Source organism: Monodon monoceros, unplaced genomic scaffold (assembly GCF_005190385.1).
Source record: "Monodon monoceros isolate NGI ecotype Baffin Bay Population unplaced genomic scaffold, NGI_Narwhal_1 Super_Scaffold_11, whole genome shotgun sequence".
Classification (NCBI taxonomy): Eukaryota; Metazoa; Chordata; class Mammalia; order Artiodactyla; family Monodontidae; genus Monodon; species Monodon monoceros.
The window spans coordinates 77,293,688-77,320,714 of record NW_021703767.1 but is presented as its reverse complement, the minus strand read 5'-3'; the positions used below and the strand labels follow the sequence as shown (position 1 = coordinate 77,320,714).

General features: G+C 35.8%; 1 protein-coding gene across 1 annotated transcript; it reads left to right on the top strand.

Annotated features, from left to right (window-relative positions):
* The first annotated feature begins 2,342 nt into the window (after positions 1-2,342).
* On the top strand, positions 2,343-25,323 carry CLDN16 (claudin 16). Its single transcript, XM_029214868.1, has 5 exons — positions 2,343-2,922; positions 16,159-16,261; positions 19,804-19,968; positions 22,863-23,054; positions 23,721-25,323. Exons 1-5 carry the CDS (start codon positions 2,752-2,754, stop codon positions 23,852-23,854), a joined length of 765 nt encoding a protein of 254 aa, XP_029070701.1. The 5' UTR covers positions 2,343-2,751; the 3' UTR covers positions 23,855-25,323.
* Positions 25,324-27,027: the final 1,704 nt, after the last annotated feature.

The following is a 27,027-nucleotide window of genomic DNA, read 5'->3' as shown; positions in this document are numbered from 1 at the left end:
CCATCCCACTCTCCCCTTTGGTAACCATAAGTTTGTTTCCTAGACTCGTGAATGGTTTACTCTGCATGTGCACCTCCGTGCTCACAGCTCCCAACACGTTTGTCTCCTCCTTTGAAGTGCATTCACACTCCACCCATGGAGTCCTTCTTACTCATCGGTTAGTCTGCATGTCTCTCCTTTCTTGGATCTCCTATCATATTATGGCCTCACCCACAGAAACTGACCCTTAAGCATGCTTGTCTTACGTGATTCTCTAAAAGTACTATACTTTGATTCAGGAACAACTCTATAGTCACATTAATGGTCTCCCAATCCTTAACCACATAAGACGTCCAGTACAATTTGGGGAATGAAATAAATTAAGGTACAGCCTATATATTTCCTGTGAAGGAATCTCTGATTTCCAGAGATATATGTGTACTGGTGTGTGTTCGCATGCATAGTGCATGCATGGAGCCCAGTGTTTTTTTCCTTTACTTCACCTTCTTCATTAAGTCCTGATATTTGGATTTGGGACCTGTTATGGTACTAATTAGGGAAGACTTTGGTACCAAAGATGTAATTCTGGTGTCCCCCTCCCACAGCTTTGTCTATGAGCCATAGTGTATGAGTCTGTAAAGTAATATGCTGATTTTAATGCTGATTTTTCTTCTCTTCTTCTTAGTCTCTCAAAACATGGTCATCTGGTTCAGAATCAGAATTTTATACAAGACATTTACAAAATGTGAACTCTTGACTTCCGTTCCCAATTTCCCGAATCCAGATCTCTGAGGGTGGAGCTCCCAAGTCTGCATTTATAACAAGTGGCTTTGGAGATTCCATTGTGCACTCAAGTTTAAGAACCATTGCCCTGGGGTGCACTGTTAGCAGGAAAAGTACATTGTGGAAGGTCCCTGGGTGGCAAGCCAGCAGCCAAGTCCAGGACTTTTCCTGTAATGGGCATGTGCTTTTGGAATTGGTTTCCCTCCCAGATCAACAGAGCATGAGCATTTTAGATTTTAGGGCACAGGGACAGATTCACTTGTGACTCATCGAAGCAGCCTGTGTGCGTTGTAGCTGCCTTACACCATAGGTAATTCCATTCTTTGAATGGGTACTTTAAAAACTAAGTGTTCTTTCCCCCAATTGTTAGGTGAAATAAGTCAAAAAATAAATAAATAAAACTAAAAGCAATTGTAATGCCGCTCACAAACTAATGATAACTACTGATAACATATATACTTTATTGATGGCAGTAAATAGACATATTCCACATATGGTTTTACAAATGATTTTACATTTATATTTACAGTTTATACTTTTGAACACAAATCAATTAGAAAATAGCAAATTTTAGTCACAAAAGTTTATTATTTTAATATAGACTTGAAGGATGTTTTATCAGTACTGATTTTAGTCTTTTACCCTAAATATTATGACTGAATCATTATTAAGTGGAAAAAAGTAAACCCTTCCTGAGCTGTCACTAAAATAACTTTCTTAGGAGATGATTCTTCCCAGAGTAATGACCTATTTCTAATCCTTTTCCCTTGTTCCTCTGTCTCTTTCTCTCTCAATCTCTCTCTCTCCCCCACCTTTCTCATTCCCTCTCTTGCATTAAGAACCATGTAAAATATTTTTTATTATCACTTAAAAATCTGTATTTTAGTGTAGAGAGGTCTATCTGATAATATTAAATGAGGGGATGTATGCTCTTTTAAGTATTTTTTAAAAATTCTACTGGTTATGGAATATTTATACTCAATAAGTCTACCCATTCGGGTGCAGGTAAAACTCTAGTTGCCCCTGCTATATCACAGACTTAAAAAAATCCTTTTATTCTAGAATAAACAGCTTCTTTGTCAAGCATATTTTCAAACATTGGTTCATGGGGGAAAAGTAATCATATAGGGAATTCTTGGTCATGTTAATATTTACTATTTAGCTACTTTTGTCAGACACTGTCTAAGTGATTTACAGACACAGTATCGTTTAATTTTCCCAAACATTTCATGATGTCTGTTTGTATTAATATCCCCATTTTACAGAAACCACAGCCCAAGTGCCTTCAGCCTGTAAGCTTCAGAGCAAGGATTTATACCCAGAGCTCTTTGGGTTAAAATGCGCAACTCTTTCCTACTGAATGATGTCGAAAGGTTAGGAGCCATGGCTCTACCTGGGGCCCAGGTGCTTGGAAACCCTTTATGGGCTGTTCTGTCCAGCACTTTGGAATGCAAACTCCCTTGAGCAAGCCCTTGTTAGCATAGTTTCACCAGTGGCCTGTCTGTCTAAGGTAGTCAGCGAATATTAAAATAGTCCTAATAATAAAAGCACTCAGTCAACCATATAGCCCCCTTACTGAGGGGAGGAGGAGAATAGCTCACTTTCTCTGGAGGGCCTGAGAAGGATCAGTTTACAGGCGTCAGCATGGGGTGTGACCCTTCTTCCTTCTCTCCATCTTGGCGCTGACACGTGCCTCTGGTGACCATCATCTCACATTAGCCCACGGTCTGGGCAGAAAACATTACCGGGGCTCCTTTTCTCCCCCACCCAAAACATTCTCAGTACTTTCACTGACCTGGCTTCTGATTGGAGGCTCGTTGCTTCAGATAATGACCTCCAGGACCCCTCTGTGGGTTACAGCCTGTTTGTATTACTCTTACCGCAGCTTAAGACGCCTGCAGTGGGGAGTAAGGAAAAGGAAAAGACCAGCATTTTCAACATCCCCAGGTACCAGAAGCACAGAAGACTGACAGCATTCCAGCTACCTGCATGGGTCCAGGGCTGGCAGCTGCCCATGTGTCCCTTGCAGACAGGCTGTTCGTTAAGATGAGGGATCTTTTTCAGTATGTCGCCTGCTTCTTTGCATTTTTCTCTACTGGGTTCTTGGTTGTGGCCACCTGGACAGACTGTTGGATGGTGAATGCAGATGACTCCCTGGAGGTAAGAAGTCAGCAGCTTCTTTTACTGACCCAAGCCTGTCCAACTTTTCTCTAAGCCCCACTGGCCCATTACATTCACTAAGACTAAGATAGTAATAATAGCCAACATGGTTGGACTTGCTTCTTACTTACTACTTACTGAGTCTTTACATTATTAGCTTATTTAATTCTCACAGCTCATCTATGAGGTAGGTATTGTTGTTATCCCATTTTACAGATGAGGTAACTGAATAAGCCCTTTTTCATAAAGGTAAATTTACACAAGTGTAATTATATAAGCTTTCTAGAAATTCACCTCTTCCATTGCTGCATATACCAAATTGAATAACGTTCCATTAACATCCTTTCTCACAAGCAGAAATTTGTTAATCTTGAAGACAGCATTAAAAGTAGTATGATAGACTTTCTTAAGGAGTGATCATCTAAATGTTGATCAAGTGATCAAACTCAAGTCATATAAAACCTACCCAATTACCTTGCAATGGAAAAAATGTCATTGTAAGGAGTTTCCTAGTAGGAGAAAACATTCTCTGGGAAACCAAGTTTTTCTAGTGTGTCCCAAAGTACAGGAGACAGATATGGGTTTAAGAAACCCTCTTTTAAAAATGAGTTGCTCTTGGGAACCTACTCTTCATGTACAAGATGAGTGAGTGGTTCATATTTGAAAATTTTATTTTTCTCACTGGAGAAGCTCTGAAAGAAGTAGTTTTCAAATTTAGAATTATTTTCTGTGGCTATAGGAATCTGAGAGAGGTCAAACTAAGTAAAAATCAATTCTTCAGACTCAGCAACTATTCATTTGTAAGGTTTCAAAAAGCGTAGGTGAGAAAAAGAAACAATATATCAGGAACTCACTGAGAATATACAGCAACTCACTATGTTCTCCTATGTACATCCTGAATGGAACAATTTACTCTAGCAAATGCTATACGTTTATGAAGTTTAAGAAAGATACCTGAGGGCAAGTTTTTATATTTTTTCTTCTAATTTTATTTATTAAACTTCCAAGTTGGAGTTTCGAATGGAAAGTAATAATCTTTTGTTTTTCTGTGTATTATTTTTGCGTTTTATTTTTTTCTTGCTTTTAAATTTCCTCTGACTCTTACATGGTATTTCAAAACCAAGAGAGTTTTAAGTGCTTCTTTAGCACTAGAAAATTATTTTTCTGAAAATTGTGATAGAACTGAAATACTATAAAGGATGTCTGCTATATGTTAATCTAGTGGTGCATTATCTGGCCATGCACATAAGTGGTGAATGAAAAAAACAAACCAAAACTGTCCTTTGAACAGTACTCAGAAAAGTGCAGATAGAAATGTTCTTCTACCATTAGCTTGCTAGAGTATGGGCTGCCAGTAGTAGGTGATGAATACAGAAATATGTTGGACTTGAGCTCACTTAAAATTATGTTTTTAAAAACATGCAAAATCTCATCTAAAAGCATTCTTAAAATATTTTCCAAAACAATTTGAAAATCTTTCTCCTTAAGCTGATGGAACTGCTAACTTCACTTGATAAGAAATGAAAGTTTAGAAAGGGTCAGACCTTGCTGAGACGGATTGGGAGTTCTGGCATTTAAAGTGCCTTCTTGCTTTCATCTCAGTACATACAACCAACCTTCCCTCTGTTCTGTGCAAGAACACTTCTAGGTAAAATGAGAGGAATGAGTAGTCTAGTTTATTCACCTTGAGTAAATCCTTGCTAACCTCAGACTATAGTTTAGTAGTTCTTAGCTTCTTTCATATTTCCCATACTTGAGATGTATTGCAATAAATCTTCCCCAATAATCCTCCCCATTAAAAGAAGAACCCTTTAGTCATTTGTAGAGACACGGATGGATCTAGAGACTGTCATACAGAGTAAGTTAGTCAGAAAGAGAAAAACAAATATTGTATATTAATGCATATATGTGGAACCTAGAAAAATGGTTCAGATGAACCGGTTTGCAGGGCAGAAATAGAGACACAGATGTAGAGAACAAATGTATGGACACCAAGGGGGGAAAGCGGCGGGGAGTGGGGGTGGGATGAATTGGGAGATTGGCATTGACATGTATACACTAATATGTATAAAATGGATAACTAATAAGAACCTGCTGTATAAAAAAATAAATAATATTCTAAAATTAAAAAAAAACACCCTTTAACAAATGAGGCCCCCTTCTCTCCAACAGTCTCTTTATTTGTCAGTATTTTTAAAGGGACATGGAACTCGCATAACAATTACTCCTTCAGTTGGCTAGCATATAAAGTCATAATATTATCCATAAATGTCAAGGTTCTGATACTAACTGACTCAATTTTACTGTTTTGTCTCTTTGCTTCCTTCCTTGTGCATATATCGTTGTTGGTCCATATTAACAACTCACTTTAAACAACTACTGGACAAAAATTGACACAATAAAAGGGCTTTAAAAAAAAAAGCATACCCATAGAAAATTTAAACAAAAAGGAATATAATGAATTTTTTGCTTTGTTAATCTTTGACAGTGATGTAGGCATCAGTGTTGGAAAATGGATTCTGTAGTTCAGTTCAACATAACAAACATGAAATGTATGTCATTTCAAAGGTGCCGTGCAAATCCTCCAAGGGGAGTCAAAGCTAAAGCAAGAACCATTCCTGCCTTTCATGAGCGCACGTTTAGGGAGGAACAAAGATGCACATGAAACTCTAATAAAGGGTGTAGGCCAATTCATATTTGAGAAAGAAATGAACAAAGCAAAGAAGAGAGAATGATTATTTCCTGTCAGGAGCATCGAGACAGGCCTCAGGGAGGAAAAGACATTTGAACAAAGCGTCAAAAAAGATGCCAAGGATTTCAAAAGTTAGAAATGGCAGCAGAGGTCTTCCAAGAGAGAGGACAAATAGCAAAACTACAGGCTAAAGGTGAGTAACAGGGAGCAAGAAGGAGAGCTCAGGTATCCTTTTGACTTACTAGAGAATACTCAAAATACTACAAAATAGTATGGGGCCTCATTTATACCTGTCCTGAAGAGGTTAAGTAAAGTAAAAACATTAGGAAAAAGAAATAGCACACGGAATTGTGCACAGCCCCAAGTCAGGGACCAGGGGTCCTGAGCTACCATGCTTCTCCTGTCATTCTTGATTCATGTGTGTCTTGGGGAAGACTGGTGTGTGAAGAGAACCTGGGTTTTGAAATTATTCCAGCCTGTGTTCGCATCTTAACTGTCTTCTGTGGAGCAGTCACAGCTCGTGTCTTCAGCTCAGTTTCCTCAATTATAAAATGAAGTTGAACTCAGTTGTTTTAAGGCCCTTTTTAGTCCTACATTCTTTATGAACTCCGTGACTATGACTTTCAGAACTCCTTGACTATGACTATGTCTAGAGACTTGACTATGTCTTCCAGAGAGATGGCCAGCCGCTGGAGGACTGATGGCATCTAGAACCTCCCTAGAAATTTCCACTAGGAAATCTACTGTGAATAGTCTTCATTTTTCTGTTAACTTTATATGCTCTTTCTTCCTATTTCCCACTCTACTTCTCTCCTTACTTTTTTTCTCCCTTCCTCCCTGCCTCCTTCCTCTTTCTTCTTCTTCCTCTTCTCCCTTCCTTCTCCCCCCACTCCCTTTTCCTCCCTTTTAAAAAACCTTTCATGCCCTACTTCTCTTTTATTCTTCTTTTTCTACTCCCACCCTTCTCCTTCATCTCTTTATCTCTCTTTTGTGCTCCCCTTTTTTTTCTTTTCTTTCTATAATCTTTCATTCCACAAATGCTCTTTGATACCTACTGTCTACTTGGTACTGTGGTGGGTACAGGTTATGAAGGAGGATGAAACTTGGATCTTCCTTAGGTTTCTCCCAGCATATTGGCAGAGACAGACAGGTAAACTGATAGTATGATATGACCAGTGCTAAGATTACAGATAACTCTGAGTGGCCAGCTCACTTAGTCGTGTATAATCAGTGAAGGTTACCCAGAAGAAATATCTAAACTAGGCTTGAAGAACAAGTGAAGGGGGAAGAAAAAGCAGAGAGTATTGCATGCACAGGACATGATATAGGCAGAGATCTAGGTATGAGAGTGCTGTATGTTTATCACTTTGGACATATCGGAAAAAGTTTCCAACATAGGGAGGAGAATATAAGGGCTGGATCATCGAGGGCTTGTGTTCATGTAAAATATAGATCTTATACCATAGACAAGGGTGGTTCACTGTAAGAAAACACATATGTGTGTTTTAGAACGAGCAATCATTCTGGCTAATGTGGGGAATGATTAGAAAGGGTAAAATGAATTATAGGGAGATCAACTAGGCAGCTTTCCCCATAAAACAGGAGGAAAGCATTGATGGTCTGAACTAGCGTGGCAGCAAGCATAAAAAGGGTACAAATGAACTTGTTTACAAAACGGAAGTAGAGTCACAGATGTAGAAAACAAACTTATGGTTACCAGGGGATAAGCAGGGAGGGATAAATTGGGAGACTGGGATTGACATATACACACTACTATATATAAAATAGATAACTAATAGGAACCTACTGTATAGCACAGGGAACTCTACTCAATACTCTGTAATGGTCTATATGGGAAAACAATCTGAAAAGAGTAGATATATGTATATGTATAACTGATTCACTTTGCTGTACATCTGAAACTAACACAACATTGTAAATCAACTATAATTCAATAAAAAATTTTTAAAAAGACATGAAGATATGGGAAACTAAAGAACTCACATTGATGGGATTAATAATTGATTGCATGTGGGGAAAGAAGGCTGATGGAGAAGGAGAAGTAAAATTTGAAATCCACTTTACTGTTTTGGGGTAATTGGAGGAAGGATGGAACCACTCACCTAGAGCTGAAATGGAGGAAAGTTAGTCTCTATACAGAAGTCATTAAGCAGCAACATCCCTGGACCATGACACTATTTTTTTCTTACTTAGATGTTTGCACAGCGCCTTGAGGGGGCCAGGAAGGGAATGCTTTTCAGTGTGGATGTTTACAGGTTGGACTTGATGTTACAGGGACCTAAGATTAAATCCCACCCTGCCAGGCAGTAGCTGTGTGAATTTAGACAGATGTTTAAGTTGTGTAAAACTGCATTTCCTCTTCTATAAAGGGAGAGTAACAATATGCACATGGTAAGTGTCTTGTGAGGGCTAAATGAGCCTGTGGATCTAGTTGACCGCAGTACCAGGCAAATACAAATCAGTCAATAAATGTTAGATATATTACCGTCTATTTGCAGTTTATTGTTTTGTTTTTGTTCTGGAGGAGGAGATGACATTTTGTACAATGTTCACTGAAGGGAGAAATATGCGATTTCAGTTTTGTTCCTATTTTCTCTATTGATTCTCTTGGACACATTTTGTTTACTTCTCTGAGCTATGGTTTTTTCCATTTCTACACTTATGACTGTTCCCTTTTTGTCTAACCAGGGGAATAAGGCAGAGAATAGAGACAAAATAGCATAAGTTATATACTAAATACATTTTAAAAGAAAATAAATTATGAATTAATAACAAAAATATGTTAATTACATCATAAAATGTGTAATTCTTCATTATCCACAGTAAAATAGGAAAGTAGCTTCTTCACAGAGTTACTGGTCTCTCAATTGTCAGAAAGAAAAAATGTTTTCACAAGTTTATTTCATTTTTCAGTTCAACTTTTGTTAATTATTTACTGAGAATTTGTCATGTACCAAGCACTGTTATGATTAAAATTTTATGACCTCAAATGAAAGGTAATCCACATTTGGATTTATTTTATCTTCATTACCAGGTTCTCCCCTGGGATTTCTATTTTAATTAATGATGCTACAATTCTTTCATACATAAATATTGAAGTTATTAGAGCTAGCATGTACTCTGATTATATATACTTGTTTTGCTTTCCAACTGATTTTAAACTCCTTTAGCAGACATTTGAGCCTAGAAATATTCTTTAATTTGACTCATGGTCCCCTACAGCTCCTAGCACCCCCTTCCACATAATGGGAACTCAGGATGCATTTGTTAATATGAAGTGAATGGGTACCTATTATGATACTTGACATACTTACTAAAAGAGTGAATAAATGAGTGAAATATAATGTGAAGTGATATTTGGAAATCTCACGTTGAACACTAAATAAGAAGTATCTCTGTAGAAATACCATCACTTTTTCTTAGGCAAGATCTTTCATCTTGCTGCAGTTTAAATTTTTTCAAGATATGGATTTGGTCCCTCTTTTTAATCAGATAGGAAAAAAGAGCCAATCCCCTGAGATGTATAATAAAGTTGGTGAAGAGTGTATTCCTACCTAGAAAATATAGCTTTTCTTCCTGGTGCTTCAAACAGGGAAAGAAATTAAGAAAAGGAGAGAGAGAAAAGGAAATTAATATTTTGTAATAATTCACTCAACGTAAATTGTGATCTCTGCCACTGGCCAGTAATCTTTGCAAAGTTGTGATTCCATACTCTCATAATGAAAACATTCTAAAATGATAAAATGTATGACTTAAATTAAATAATAAATATTAAAATTGAAATATTTATATAGTCCATATATGTAAATTAGGTAATATGACCATGAAGGCTGCAAACATTATATTAATACCTAATAAGTTGGCATTATCCCATTCTTGCCATTTGTGCCTTTATCCAGTGATCCACAGCTAAGCAAGAAGAGTTAAACCAAATATATTTTAGCAAATAAATTCATGGTACATAAATGGAGTAATTTTTTATTCCAATAGAAAGGTGACATCTATTTTATTTATTTTAATCTTGTTTTCTCATCCTTATAAATACCTGTCTTGAGTTCTTTTAGGCCCTGGGATAGTAAGAAAAAGAAAAGAAAATGTAAAAATTAAAAGTTCAGAACTTTAGTATGAAAAATTCAAATGCCTTTTTGTTCAAAGTGAAAATGTTTCACGTTTTGGTAGTAAAACATTATTTACTACAGCATTATTAAAACTTTTGCACTCCAATAAATATATTCAATTAAGTACTGGAAACAAGTAAGTTGCATCTTCAGCATTAAAGTGCACTAGCACAGGGATGGTAAAGTGGTGTGAAAACTATAAATCTCCATTTTATGCATATGCAACGTGGTTTTTAAAAGAATATATCTTCATGACATCCCATTTTTCTTTTGGCTAATGATTATTCTTCCTATATATATTATATTTACACACAAATCCCAATGCATATGCATTTATAACATAATGCATAGTGACAAAGAAAAATCTTGTTTGATTGTGGTCAACCAAGAAAAAACATTTACTAAGCCTGCTGTGTATAATTACTATATATATTGGGTTGGCCAAATGGTTAGTTCGTTTTTTTCCATAAGATGGCTCTAGTAACACTTAGCTGTCTTTTAAATTCATTCAAAACAATTTTGTTAGATTGTTTCTGACAGCTGTCATATCAGAGTACATTTTAAAAAGACATCAAAATTGGTGAATTTTTGTGTAGCCATTTTAATATTGAAGGCGGAAGAAAAAAAGCAACGTTTTCAGCATATTATGCTTTATTATTTCAAGAAAGGTAAAAATGCAACCTAAATGCAAGAAAATATTTGTGCAGCATATGGAGAAGGTGCTGTGACTGGTTGAAGGTGTCAAAAGTTGTTTGCCAAGTTTCGTGCTGGAGATTTCTCTCTGGACGGTGCTCCATGGTTGGGTAGAGCAATTAAAGTTGATAGCGATCAAATCGAGACATTAATTGAGAACAATCAACGTTGTACCACATGGGAGATAGCAGACATACTCAAAATATCCAAATCAAGCACTGAAAATCATTTGCACCAACTTGGTTATGTGAATCGCTTTGATGTTTGGTTTTCACATAAGGTAAGCGAGAAAAACCTTCTTGACCATATTTCCGCATGAGATTCTCTACTTAAACATAATGAAAACGTTCGTTTTTAAAACAAATTGTGACGGGTGATGAAAAGCGGATACTGTACAATAATGTGGAACAGAAGAGATCATGGGGCAGGTGAAATGAACCACCACCAACCACACCAAAGGCCGGTCTTCATCCGAAGAAGGTGATGTTGTGTATATGGTGGGATTGGAAGGGAGTCCTCTATTATGAGCTGCTTCTGGAAAACCAAACGATTAATTCCAACAAGTACTGCTCCCAATTAGACCAAATGAAAGCAGCACTCGATGAAAAGCATCCGGAACTCGTCAACAGAAAACGCATCATCTTCCATCAGGATAACACAAGACAGCATGTTTGTTTGATGACCAGGCAAAAACTGTTATAGGTTGGCTGGGAAGTTCTTCATTCATCCACCATATTCAACAGACATTGCACCTTCGGATTTCCATTTATTTTGGTCTCTACAAAATTCTCTTAATGAAAAAATTTCAACTGCCTGGAAGATTGTAAAAGGCATTTGGAAAAGTTCTTTTCTCAGAAAGATAAAAAGTTTGGGGAAGATTGAATTTTGAAGTTACCTGAAAAGTGGCAGAAAGTAGTGGAACAAAACGGTGAATATATTGTTCAATAAAGTTCTTGGTGAAAATGAAAAATGTGGTTTTCTTTTTACTGAAAAACCGAAGACAGTTTTTGGCCAACCAAATATATATATATATATATGTAAATTTCTCCTATGTAACAGGAGGAGAAAATGCCAATTAATTAAAGTATTTTTAAGTTTCTCTCTTCTCAAAAGATATATAAAATATATGGAGGCATGACAGGCACACTCAAAACTGCAGAAGATAAGACAATGCAGGCAAAATTGTGTGTTGCCACTTGTAAATATTTTCAGAGGGATAAGAAAAGGGAAACTGGCAAAGGCTAGGATAGAGAAAAGAGAAACCTTAATTGGAAACTGCTAAAGAGGTTAGAATAAGAAATTCCAGGATTAAGGAATTAATTTATGCCATTATAAACTCAACTAGGAAGAGGGACCATCAGTCCCTCTTCCCAAAAGTTTCCTGAAACTATTTTTCTATGTGGTATCCTGCTCATCCTTAGTATTGTGGTAAACACTTTCCAGAGCCAGTTGAGTAGATAGGGTCCAGGCTGACACCAAATCAGCATAAACTCTCTGGTCTCAATAATATTTCTTTAACTCCTGGATTTAGACATTCTAGCCTGTTCAGTCAAGTCAAAAGGACATATTAAGCCTCAACTGTGTGTACAGTATATCAGTAACTATTTTCTATGCCAAGTGAGAAATGAGAGTTAATGTGTATGAATTAGAAAAATTGACAAATATTTTCCCTCAGTAAACATCTTTTGAGCATCTATTATATACTGAGAAGGCGGATTTGTAAGCTCCTTGAAGCAAGGTGCCATACCTATCTTGATCATTGCTGTATCCCCAGCACTTAGCCGGTTGACTGACACATGACAGACATTTAGTGAACATAGTTTGAAAGGCAGACTTGGGAGACGGATGCACATAAATGCACATAAAAAGATAATGCAATATTATAAATGCTATAGAAATATGGACTAGTTACTGTGGGCTCCAAGAAGAGATTAACTCCAGCTGGAGAGACTGGGAGAATCTCATGGAAGAAGGGATATCTTTGAGGTGAGATTTAAATGACAGGGAGAAATTTGAAGATCCACTCAGCTCCTGCTAATTGCTGCTATGTGCAGCCAGGGAGTCCAGGTGGCCAGACTGACCAAGTTTCCAAGGGAAGCCAGAAATCTGTACTCTTCTGTAAAATCTCACTGTTTCACTGTTGGCAGGTAATTAATATTAAGAAATTTAGGTTGGCCTCATGTTTGTGACTTGCACTTTTATTGCCACACATTGGATAAACTGACTTCTTCCCACTTCAGCACCAACAGATATTTATTGAAATGATATAAAAATTCCCTGAGTATTATTTTATATGTTATTTATTAATATATGAATCACATGTTAAGAGCACAAAGATTAAATTTGTAATCGTCTATTTTGGACAACGCTGTGAGATGAAATTATTAGTTAATATTGTTTTTACCTGTTAAGTAAGGTTAACTGTAATATTTTAAGCATGAGTCTGCTTTGTAAGAACCTTGCCTTAAAACTTTAAAGAATGTAGATTTGTTTGTTTTAGAGAGTTCTTAATAAACCATTGTACAATAGGAGGATAAGTGAAGATTCTAAATTATAGGCAAGGAGGGCTTTCCTAAATGTGATAAATAACGAACAGTCTTTTAACCTTGTATTTTGTGCACAAAGGCACCTTTAAGGGTGTCTCCAGTAAGTGCTATATTAACACAGAAGTTTAGTTAATTACAGCCGCTATTCTCACGTACCTTAACTGAGTGTGAATACCAAGCAATCTAATATTGTGCCCCTAAGCATTAATACCTAATGAAATTGGATTCCTTGTTTCCTTTAATGAGCTCATTGCTTTTCTAAATATGGTCATTGCAGGTAAATGATCAATAGCCTTGAAAATGACACCATTACTGGATTATTTTGGCAAGAAAAAAATACTCTTTTTAGTTTAAATATCCTCACATGTATAGCTCAGCTCATTTCCTAAATAACCTCACATATAATGAGAATGACTATAGTAGGTTTTATTTGTTTGTTTCAGTGGCTGAGTTAGACAGCAGGAAATTGGGGACAGTCACTCTCTGATTATAGAATAGGACTTCAGGTCCATATAACCTAGCTCAAATTGGAATGAACTGGATCCAGTGTGTTCCTGTTAATTGACAGACTGAAGGGTAATAGGCTATGAGAAGGCATGTCTTCTGTTGTGGTATAATAGTTCAGTACAAATTGTCTCTACTATCCATTTCTTAGGGCTGCCATAACACATTGCCACAATTTGGTGGCTTAACACAAGTGACATTTTTCTCTTACAGTTCTGAAGGCCAGGATTTTGAAATCAAAGTTTTGGCAGGGCTACACCGCCTCTGAAGGCTCTAGAGGAGAATGCATTCCTCGCCTCTTCCAGCTTCTGGTGACATAGGCATTCCTTGATGTGGGCCCACGTCACTCCAGTGTCTGTGTCTGTGGGCACATTGCCTCCTTCTCTTCTGTCTGTCTCTCCTCTCTGTGTCTCTTCTTATAAGGACACTTGTCATTAGATTTAGGGCCCACCCTGGTAATCCAAGAGGATCTACTTTTCTCAAAACCCTTAATTTAACTACATATGCAAAGTCCCTTTTTCCAAATAAGGTCGCATTCACAGGTTCTGGGGATTAGAACATGGATACATCTTTTGGGGGGCTGCCATTCTACCCATTACATCTACCTTTCTCCACTTTCATATGGTTAGTTAGTAATGCTGAACTTAGTCACTACTCAGGTTACTATACTGTTTAAGTATTTTACTAGTATTATCATTTATTGAGCAAATCATCTATGTTGTGTGTGTTTGTAATTTTTAATTCTTATAGTCACCCTAGCGTTAGCTCCTTTATAAAGATAAGGAGATTGAGGCTCAAGAAAAGTAAGGCCTTGCCAGGGATGCAACACAGCTAATAAGAGTGTCAATTTAAAGTCTGTGTTTCTTCAGTTATAGCTTAAATTTCATGTGCATGTAAGTTTAGATAGTCACATCCTTCTTTAGAAATTGATATATTAGGTTTCGCAAGATGGATTTTCTTTATCAATATTTTGGTCTCTATGGTGCCTCAGGTCAGATAATATTCCAACATTCTAAAACATCACTACTAGATTTAATCTTAGGAAGAGCAAGCCAAAGTGAGGTTTCATAGAATGATGGCCATAGGATGAGATTAAAGTTAGGGCTTACTACTTCATCCAAAACTATCTTCCAGTTTCCAATTCTGGAGTACTTTCACCTGAAGTAAAATTGGAATTAAAAAAAATAGGTTTTAAGTATACTGCAGTGCTTAAGAGCGTACACACAGGCTGCTGTGTTTGAATCCTATCTCCTCCATTTAACTACACTTTCTGGGGTTATCACTTAACTTTCCTGTGCCTCCTTTTCCTTATTTGTAAAATGGACAGTAATAATGATAGAGCACAGGATCCTCTAATTAATAAGTGAGGTGATAATACACTTAAACAGTAACTGCTTCAGAGTATAGATTCAATATAGAGTTATTAATTATTACCAATTATAAGCATTTTACATACAAAGTGAAAATAGAAGTACAGCATTCAAAATTGTGATGGAGTAGCCAGCAGTAGAGTTTTATTTGGTGCAAAACACAACTTCAACGCAGAACATGGGTCAAAGAGTTTCATAGCGCAAATATTCTCTGATATAATTTTCTTTTGCAAATCAAATGTTTCATGTTCCTTCCTTTCTTCTCCGCACCCGTTATAATCTCCCTGCCTTTGCATTTCTCTTCCCACTCTGCTCTGTTATTTCTTCTTTCTTTAAGGAAAACTTTAAGCTTTCTTTTTCCAAGATAATTTGTGGTTAAATCTTACTAAGCTATTCCCAGATTGCCAAGGTAATGGGAATCTGTAATCAAATCAGAATAAACAATCATATTAGTTCTGTTCCATATGTATGAGCTCTGTCAAGAATACTTGAACACATTTTCTGTTGGCATGTTTACAATTCTAGGAAATCTATTTTGACTTGCAGCTTATAGGTAAAATATGAGAAGGCTCAGGACACTTGGACCTTTTAGCTCTAAGTGGATACTTAGAATCATCTGTACAGCATTTCTAAGTAAAAGTGATTTATGACTGCAAGGTTGTATGAAATTAATGTTCAGTTTGTTTACATCCATCTCATAGCTTAAACATTGGTAGTCCGTCAGTGGAGCGAGGAAGAAGTAGTATGGTCTTTATGTATAACTTTCTTTGACCATTATTTTAAATTTATGAACTTCATATATAATAACATGTTTCTTCATGGGACTCATTGTTCATGATGAAGAAAAATTAATGTACATTCCTAATAGACTCAAGATGTCAGCAGTTATCACCTATTGTTATATTGATTTTTTTTTTTTTGGATAAGTAAATGTCAGCATATGGTAGTGAAATGAATTGTTGCCCTATTAAATTGACTCGATGATAGAACCAGCCATAGGCATTTGCATATGTTTAATTCTGATTTTATCCATTTTAGGCATGACTTCTTACCGCCCCCACCCCCAAATCAGGAAGTGATTTTACTTCCTGGTGGGGAAAGCCTTGAATTGTTAGTGCTTAAGGGAAAATACTGTAAAATGCATTGTGTTTGTTGTAAATGAAATTCTGATCATGCTTGTAACCACCGTACTTTGCTATCAAACTCACAACAGCCAAGTTCTTCCTTTGATCAAGGTGAATTGAAGTGTGTCTGCCTGAGTTGTTTCACATGGTGTCTTCTCCAACATCTAGGTGAGCACAAAATGCCGAGGCCTCTGGTGGGAGTGTGTCACAAATGCTTTTGATGGGATTCGCACCTGTGATGAGTACGATTCTATACTTGCTGAACACCCCTGTACGTATGCCTTAGACATCACCCTTGTCAGGGAGGGAAGACCAAAGGAAATTGAACTCAGGTTTCCATTATGTGTTTTTGTTTTTTACGATTCAATTTTAAGGTTCTGTCCAGTTTTAAATGTTTCAATTAGAAATTTAGTTTATTTCTAAAATATGAATTGAAACATTTTTAGCATATTTTATCTTTTCCCATGTATTTATAAATTCCTTTAGGGTAAAAATATTATCTTGTTCAGTTCTGCTATCCCACAAAGGGTCTGGTAGAGTGTCTTATACACAGCAGGCTTATAGTAAACACTTTTTAAATTGAAATGAAATCTTCAGGGTGCAGTAATTTTATGATTAGAATTGACCAGTTAGATGAAAAGCATTTCGGAGATGTCTTTTAGCTATGACTTAGGTCAGATAGAAACTTTACAGTATTTCAATGGATGACTTGCTAAGAAAGAGAGATAGTGGATATAGAGGGGCAGAGACAGAGACAGAAAAACAGATAGGGAGACAGATAGGCAAAGAGAGACACAGACTGTGGGATCAGGGAATGAAAACATTAAAATATGTGACACATTCTTAGCAGAAGTAAAAAGCCATCTCCTAGATCTTCCTTACCTTTAGCTTTAAATTATAATTAGGTGTTAACAAGGCCCATGTTTCTATGAATAAAAGATTTCATAGATCGAAAAACCTTATTACTGATTCTCTCAACTCTTCTCCATACCATTTATTTATTTATTTGTGTTTGTTTGTTTATTTACTTATTAGAACATCCAATCGTGCCAAGAAATACTGGTGCTGTTATTAAAGCAAATTGGTTTTAGTCTCTTTCAAATCAAATGATGGGTGGTGGTACAATATCACAACTTCTTTTCTTAAGATAAATGAAAAGTAAACCCTTAGAATGTGACTTTTCCCCTGAACAGCTATTTCGGTGCAGGGAAAAACACTTAAAAGGAGCTGTGCTCTACAAATATCTTTCTCTGCCATTTAGGATTTGAGTGCCTGAAGCATTTTTTAATTCATAAAGCTTTTATTTCATTTTTTAGAAAAAGGCCTTTTATGTTTTCCTCTTTTTTTCCCTTCTTGCACTAACCTAGTTCTATCTACAAAGAAGCACGATTTGGTCAATAGGAATGGGCATTCATGTTCACGTGGACCCTAGGCTATTCCAGAAATGCAGTGCTATGGCTAGAGTTGAGAAGAAAATAGAAAGATGAAATATTTCAAACTTTTAAATATTTGTTATATACATTTATGTAAGAAGAAAATAAAATTATTCACAAGCCTACTACACAGAGAAAACCACTGTTTATATTTTTAAATGGTCCTTTATCTTTTGCCTATACTATCTCACATTTGTCTTTTGATATATTTTTACCTATTACTTTCAAATAATATGCTAAAAATCCATTAATTTTCTTTAAAAAATTCTATCATATGCTTAAAGACTAGAGAGATGAAAATGTGTTCTAAGAAAATAATATAACTGTACCCTCTAAGTTAGGATGTTACCTGTAAGAGAGTAGATTTTATTTTTGGTCTTTGTTGTCTTTTATACAATCACAATTAGATCACCTTTCTCATTACCTTGTATACTTATTTAGACCCAGATGCATTTTTATTTATTTATTTTTTTGTGGTACTCGGGCCTCTCACTGTTGTGGCCTCTCCCGTTGCGGAGCACAGGCTCCGGACGCGCAGGCTCAGCGGCCATGGCTCACGGGCCCAGCTGCTCCGCGGCATGCGGGATCTTCCCGGACCGGGACATGAACCCGTGTCCCCTGCATTGGCAGGCGGACTCTCAACCACTGTGCCACCAGGGAAGCCCCGAGATGCATTTTTTTAGGGCTCCTGTTGATACTGTTAATTTGAGCCCTTCTCCACCCCCCAAATCAGAATATTTAACATTATTCTGGCAGCCAAATCTCAGATAATCTCCAAAAGGAAATTCTTGGCTGGCCAGCATTAGCAATCTCTTGCAGAGCTGCCCTCTTGGAACTGGGCTAGCCATGTGGCCCCTGGATGACACCATAGGCATGAGTCCTGTAGTTCCACAGAGCATCTGAGACACACTTTGTATGGGAGCAAGGGTCAGAGAGGGGAAAACCAGGGCCAAAAATGATTTCAGGGCACCCCATCCAGATAGCAACCCTGGCCCTGTTGATCCCAGATTCCAGAAGAGGACTTAGAAAATTTCAAGGGAGGCACTCCAAAATGTGGGACCACTTAGTTTGGGGTGCTGAATAGGAAGCCCACTTATATATAACATTTGAGGATCAAGGAGGTCTGTTAAAATATAAAAACTCATATCACCTAATGAGTTACATAGTTTTCTCTTTCCTTAATTTTGAAGAAAACAAAATGAACTTTAGATTTGGCCTAAATTTAAAAAAATAATGTCACATTTTGAGATCTTAAATATTCACCTATTAATAAGGTAGAAACTGATTTTATGCATTGATTTCCTCTCTTTGATGGATTATAAAAAGATTTTATATTTGAAATGAGGAAAATTGGCCACATTTTCACAAGCCATCTATAATTAAATAACCCCTAAAGTTGTCTCATCATTGAGGAAAAATTATTTCAATACAAGGAAACTCCAGGTCACTATGAAAATAAAACATAATTATGATACCATCAAAGGAATAAATTTTATTACTCCTCTCCAGTAGCCAGCTAAAGTAACAATAGTTCTGACTTCAGATAATTAACCCTCCATTTGTGACAACATTATTCTAGTTTTAATTTAGTGTCACTGGGACTCACAGGTGAGGAGGCTTTCACAGTTGATGATGCTCCCATTGCAGATGACTGCTACTATTCTACTTCTATTTACCTGATCTTCTCTTTCCTGGACTTTCTACCACATATTCTCATTGGCCATAGCTTTAAAATATGCTTCGTTGACAATGCAAGGTTGAAGGGTTAATGCAGAGTGTTGGCCAAGAAGGGTCACCACCTGAAGGAACAAAAGAAAATAAATAGTCTTCTGTTTAATAATGGAAGCTCCTTCTTCTAAAGATCTGCTGATGGCTCCTACCTGAACTGGCAAGAGATGTCTTGAAGTATATTATTCTGCTCCCCTATTTTAACCAATCTGTTACATTTTTTCAATAAAACTTCAAACAAATGTAGTGATTATTTATTTATTGAATACTTATTGGTTGTCTTCAGAAGAAGAGATACTCTACTTTCAATTCAGCATTAAGCTAATACTTGTGAATGAGACTCATTCCAAAACAGGAGGCAAAAAGGAAATAGTTATTTAGTCCCCACCATATGCCAGGCATTTTGCTAGATGGCCAACAAGACTATAATAAGCAGTCCTTAACCAAATAATACTGTTGATAGTCTCGTACTATTTTTGCATTTTATGAAAAATTAAGGGTATTTATTTTCAAGTTCATGCATATTTGAAGTCTGATTTTATTCGGTGGACATGTGTTAATGTACATGGCTGTCTGTTTTTTGGTGTACCTCTGTGTATTCACATGTCTCCTTCCTCTGACTATGCTGAAACTACATGCTCTGATCTTCTAGTGAAGCTGGTGGTAACTCGGGCGCTGATCATTACTGCAGATATTTTAGCTGGATTTGGATTTATTATCCTGCTCCTTGGTCTTGACTGTGTGAAGTTCCTCCCTGATGAGCCATACATCAAAGTCCGCATCTGCTTTGTTGCTGGAACCACATTACTTATAGCAGGTATTGGTCTGGACTAGTGATGGGGATAAAGATACCCAACTAAGGTCTTGGGATGAAGAAGGGTGCTGTTCTGAAGTAGTTCATTTTAGGATAATATTTGACTTGCTTTTCTAGATTGAAGGAATAAGGAGCACATCCACCAACCCTGCTTTCCTTAGTTTTGGAATCAGATAATTAATCTTTTGTTAATATCCCTGGTCAGGGTTTATTGAAGTCCTCAAACTATTTTTTAACTATTTAAAAAGTTATATAAAGCTTTAAATTAAAAAAAAAATTGTGATTATTCCTGAAGTTAAATCCTAAAATAAGCCTCCAGCCGCCACCTTCTTGCCTGTACACGCCCTTACCAGTTCTTCTTGGCAATGAGCTAAATTGTACCAAGTCCTGTGTTAGACTTTTCTCATGTGCCAACTCATATGATCATAACTGTAACAATAAACAGATTATGCTATTATCTCTACTTAAGAAGCTGGTGAATAAATGGAGTTCTGAAGACATAAATCAAGCATGAGTAATAAACAATAAATCAAGAATCACTTTATATGGTGTTTATTAGTGAAACAGCAAAATTGATATTTTACTGAGGTCTGTCATCAAATTCAATTTAGTCTTCCTTTATCATCATGTCTTTTTTGGATTGTAACATAAGTTGGGAGGAAGTACACTGTGAAAGAAATCAAAGTGTAGGAAGATTGAAAACCAATGAGTCCACCCTCCAGAGAGAAAACCATCTTCTTTTATGGTAGCAGCAAAAAGTTAGCAAATGCTTGCAGGTATATATATATATATATATATATATATATATATACATATATAAAATGTGTGACTTAGGCCAGTTAATCTGTCTCCTTTTCTTGGTCTACAAATTAGCGTGAAGCCTCAGCAATAATATCTACTCCTAATTGTTGTAAAGATCCCAATGTGGGCAGAGTAAGCCCATAGCTGAAAGTCTCACCCATCACATAGTCAAGAGTGGGGCCTCCCTGATATTTTCACACAAGGCCCTAAGGATCCTTAGGTTGTACTAAAAAATCACAAGAATTTAGCACTTTGTTTTCCTTTTAAAGATATTCATTCCCATATCCAGCCTAGTGATAACATAAAGCTTTTGTATGTAACAATGTATTCATGTAACAAATTTAAACATCATTTAATGCTTTGCAATTTTATTCTAGAATGCTTTTTGAGATATCACTAATCTACTCCATTTTTTATAAAATAGCAAAATGAACTAAATTTAAAGAAAAATAAGTCACTGAAGAAAATCCCTGCAGGAACGGCTAAAGAGGTACTAAATTAAATCGCCAGAGATGGCCAAAGCCTTGGAATCCTCATTTGAAATTAGTATGCCATGTATATATTTATATATATATACACACACACATATATACATGCACACACATAGATATATACACATAACTAAAAGTGGGGTCTTTTTGCTCGCCGCTCAAAAGCCAATAAAGAGGTAAAGATGGTGGAAAGGAAAGTTTGCTTTATTTTGGATGCAGGCAACCAGTGGGGAGGGCAGACACCTGTCCAAAGGCTGACCTCCGCCCCCCACGCCCCGACAATCAGGGAGCAAGAGCTTTCATAGGTGGAGGGAAGGGGCTACATGTAGAAACAATACAGTCAGCTCTGACAGCCATCTTGAAATCGGTCATTGGTGGTCTGACCAGCATCATCTTGATTGTTTTAAGTACAGTTAATCTTCAGTTCCATGGTCAGTTTGTTCCCATTTCTTTGAGGCCAGTTCTCAGAACTGTGGCAGCTTATGTCATGGCTACAGTCTGCTCATCATATAGTTAACTTCTTCCACCTGGTAGGGGTTTCAGTATCTATAAAACAGCCCACAGGATATGGCTCAGAGTACTATCCATAGCCCTTGAGAAGGAACTAAAGGTCCTTGACTTTGCTTACTGACTAAACTATCATTGTTTTGTCCTGTCTGACTGCTTTTTGTTCTTCTGCATTTTCTCACATCTCTGATTAAACTTATTCTTTGGCTAAAGTTTTTCCACAGACAAAAGGCAGGCGGAGGACGTGGGGGAGGAAGGACCATAAGGTCCTGCTCCGTTTCACACACACACATATATATGTGTGTATATATATATGTGTGTGTGTGTATATATATATATATATATATATGCATATGTATATATATGCACACATATATATGTATATGTATATATACCAAAATCTCTTTCTAAGTTTCGAAAAAAAGTTTTCATCCTAAACCTATGGGTTACAGTATTATGGGAAAGGTGTGGTAATTTACACCCTGTATTTTAATGGTTACTATGTGTTCATGATCTGGTCCTTCTTAAACTTCTTGCATTAAACAATTGGGAAAAGAATGCAATTAAATTGTGACTTCAATAGATATCACAGACAGACTTACTAGAGAAAAAATGTGAGAGTTTCTTGGGGGTTACAGATTTCAGAAGCACCATTTTCATATAGCCTTTTGTCTGACAACTCGCCACTCTTTTTTCTTACCTCTGAGCCCTGGCATGCAATTTATACCTTAAAAGCAAGAGGACTCTAGTGGCATTGTTTCAAGACAATCAATTTTCAGAAAGACTAATCTGTGAGAATTAAATTTTATTTAAGATGGACAAAATTTCTTAGTCTATCCTAATATGGTGTGAGAGTGTTAGATAAATTTTCAATTTCTACTTTAGTTATTTGTTTTTAACCTCAAAGTACTAAAATGAAGGACTTTAAAAACATAGTTTCCATATGGGTGCTGATTATGTAGCTGACATAACTTCAGTCATGGGGCTGGGGAGCCATAGAATACTCTTAAATACAATACAGTAGAATACTCTTAAATCTCCTTGGATTTAAATTTTTAAAAGGCCTGCATTATTTTTAGCAATTTTCATCTCCTTCAGGTGCCCCGGGAATCATTGGCTCTGTGTGGTATGCTGTTGATGTTTATGTGGAACGTTCTTCTCTGGTTTTGCACAATATATTTCTTGGCATCCAATATAAATTTGGTTGGTCCTGTTGGCTTGGAATGGCTGGGTCTCTGGGTTGCTTCTTGGCTGGTGCTGTCCTCACATGCTGCTTATACCTCTTCAAAGGTAAGAAAAAAATAAAATAGCACACTTCCTTGCCTCCAGTATCATTCCTCCCAACCCAATGGAAACACAACTCACCAGCTCAAACTAATGTTGATAACTTGATCCCTACCTATTACCATTAGAAATTTCAGTTGTTCAAGGACAACTGATTTGCAATACTAGAACCTTACTATCCTGTTAGTGGTATAGTTGTTGAAAAGAAAAAAAAAGAATACTACAGCTACAACTGTATCTAACATTCAAATATATAATGGTTATTTTGATGTGTCATAATCTTATATATCTCACTTCACCCAATCAACTAAATTTATATCTACAATTTATATCTACAGAGAAGTAAACAGAGAGCCAAGTCAAATGCATACTTGTTGTTAAAAAGTGTGTTGTGTTACTATTGGGTTTCTCAAAATGTCACTGAAAAAAAATAAGGAAATCCCTCTTCTCATAAGAAAGAAAAGAAAAGGAAATTACTTGATTGAATTTTAAATCTAAAAATAACTTTCAAGTTGAAAATCTTAGAGTTTCTTCTAGGTTCTTAGATGATTCCTTCTTATAATATTTATATTATTGCCTCTTTTGGGTAAGAGTATATAAAATTACATTTTCCCCCAAACTTTACTGAGCCATAATTATTTTTATATCGCCATGTTTATCTCTTCCAAACAGATGTTGGACCTGAGAGGAACTATCCTTATTCCAGGAGGAAATGCTATTCAACTACAGCTGTTTCCATGGCCCAGTCATATGTAGCCCCTCGGACACAGACTGCCAAAATGTATGCTGTAGACACTAGGGTGTGAAGTGACACATATCAGTCAGTGTGTATATGTTGTTTAACTAACCAATCAATATGTTCAAGTTAATAAAATAGCCGGCCAATCCAGGAACAGTTATCTAGACTTCCTGTTCAACTAAATTAATTGCTTAGCTTAATCAAAAAGTTTGATTCTCCTCTCACTTCTCCTTCTCAATTATTCTTATATTCTTCCACATTCTTTTACCATCTCTCTCTCACACATATACACACGTACACTTTCCCTGTATTTTAAGATAAGGTTGCTGTGATATAAAACTGTTCGTTGTGATATGGCTGCTGAGATTCTAATCTTTGAAAGGATTGACAAACTCTTAGCTCTTTCCCTGGTTTTTGGCACATTTTTGTATTCTCAATTGAGTGAGTTATTTGATAACTTTGAAGAAGATGATTCTTCCGAATTCTAACGAGTATATCAAGACTTACCATTGCTCTGATCCTGTTAAAATAGAAAAAGAAAATAACAGCTTCATGTACCAGCCACTGGTGGGAGTTAAAGATAAAAAGGTCCCCCTCCAAACTCTAAATGTCAAAAGCAAATGCTAAATTAATACCAGAGTCAGTGCTGACCTTCTTCCTCATTAACCACATTAAAGATCTGTGTATTTTTTTAATCACTACTCCAAGTTTGCCTATAGATTGTCAAATATTAAACTACAGCAGTTAATAGCTAAACCGGGGAGTTCACTTAGCATTGATTGGGCATCCAAATGTATCTCAAGAATGTACCATATTAGAATTCACCAATTCAGGTGTCCTCTCACCACTGGATCCTCAGCACCCAGCAAAATAGCTGACATATGATAAAATGTAAAAAATATTTGTTGCTTGAAAGCAATAAAGGCTCAACAATTCTCTTTGAAAAAAAACAATTTTCCTCACAAAATATGTGCTTTTTGAAAAAATAGAATTATATACACACTTAAAGAAATCAATGAATAACTGCTAAAGGGATTTTGTTCATATCCATAATATAAACATATTTCAATTTTTTTAATTGTAGAGTTCTTTTTAAAGTTATAAAATTTAACCTCAGGTTTTCTGGTTCCTTGAAACTCACATGAATAGCATTAATAGCCATACAGTACCTTAACAGACTATCAACTGAACTACAAATTAGTTCTTTGGAAAATGGAAATTTAGTTGTGAACGTCTGAAGCTCCCAAAAGAAGTGTTTCCAATTTAAAAAGCTAAAAATAATGTGAAAACGAGATGATGGAAACTGGTACATACATTGTTGAGAATGATGTCCATGACTTCATACGATATCTCTTTACTAGTATCTCAGGAGAATTTATAATATAATCTTAGAATTAAGAGCAACTGATTCACTTTTATTTCATGGATGTTATTAACTGTAACTGACATTTAACAAAAGTAATTGTAGATTATGTTTACTAGTTATATGGGTATTATTCTAAGCATTTTAAAGCTTATTTTGTGTTGTTCTTTTTTCTCAACATTAACTTTTAAATTTTTTATTCCCATATTTATTTTATGATATATTGTCTGTCATGTTTTATATATTCTAATAAGTCTCTTGAAATACTTCTGGGGAAAGTCAGGGTAAAATTAATTAAATAATTAATGAGATTTTAGAGATACAAATTTTTCCCTCCTTAAAGGTTTCATTTCATTTAATGATGGTGATAATCGAAATCTATTAATGTTTTGAATATTTTTCTCAATAAAAACATTTTGCATATCCTGGGAAGAATATTAGTATTTTTAAAAAAAATCCCCTTGGGAATGTTCATTCCTAATCCACTGTAATCTAATGAAGCTTTCCAAAATAAAGCATAACAAAGAATATATTTTGTATAGCAACTACAAAATATATTTGTTGTACAGTGAACAGCAAAATAAATATCAAATTGTGAAGAAGCAATAACTGACATAGAGGCAGCTCAACATGCTCAGAAAGAAAAAAATAACATAAGCCCAAAGTATACTCATATCTGGTTATTAGGTTGAATCGTTAAAATAACCCACAAAATTCTGAGTACTATAATTTAGTCACGTCCTGTTAATTGCAATAGGAAAAAATAAAAATGTATAAAACGGAACAATCTTATTTACCTATCCCTTGATTAATCATGACTTTCTAATATCAAATCTTTAACTGAAATTAGCCTTTTGTTATTATAAAAGTTATATATGTGCATTGTAGAAAGTTGGAAAGCAAAAACAACCAAAAATGTATCTTGTTTAAATACCATGGGACCATGTTCTCTCCACCTATACCACTACTTCTAAAACCCTATTGAACATCTGCACATTCTTCCAGATATTCTGTTTATACACATACACGCAAAGACTATATATTCTTCTTTTAGAGACCATTCCATATCTGTGGCTTTGTAACCTAATTTCCCTCCATTAATTATCATTGTCTTTTCATAGCAATAAATTTTCATCTTATTGATAACCAATCCATGTTTAAATTTACCCGTTTCTCAAAATGCACCATACTACTGGTTTGTTTAAACCAGTGTTTTCATTTCCTCTGATTATTATGCTCCTTAAGTCTCTTTTAATCAAGCTACATTTTTTTCACCATCCCTGATTTATTAAAAAAAAAAGACAGAACAAAACTGAACCAGTTTTCCTACAGCTTATTCCACCTTCTGGATTTGTCTGGTGATGTCACTTAGCTTGTTTCTCTATACCTTGTATTTTCAGTAAATTGAAATTTAAATCAAAAGTCTATGATGGAATCAAGTTAAGTAGTATCTAAAATAAACCGTAGGTGATGTGAAGCATATCTGGAGACCTAATATCTTGTTGATTTAGCCTTAATTATGATAAAGTTGTTCGCTGGATTAGGGTGATGCTAATCTGATCTCTCCATTCTTCAGTTGTACATACTTTTCCTTTAGTGACAAAAACAAGTGATTATTGTGGTGTTATTTTGGAAACCATAGGAATATCCTATTCTCCATCAACCATAATAATAATTTTAAAATAATACTTTTAACAATTGATAATCTTTATTGGAGTCAGTACATTTGTTATAATTTGTAGAAAGATGGTTTTCTAATTCTATTTTATCTTCATCTGTAGTAAAAACTCTTCTGTAAAATAAGCCTTGGTCTCTTCATTTGAGTCTATTTAGTTACCCTGAAAAGGCAGGATAAATGCTTAAAGTTCTTCCCTTTC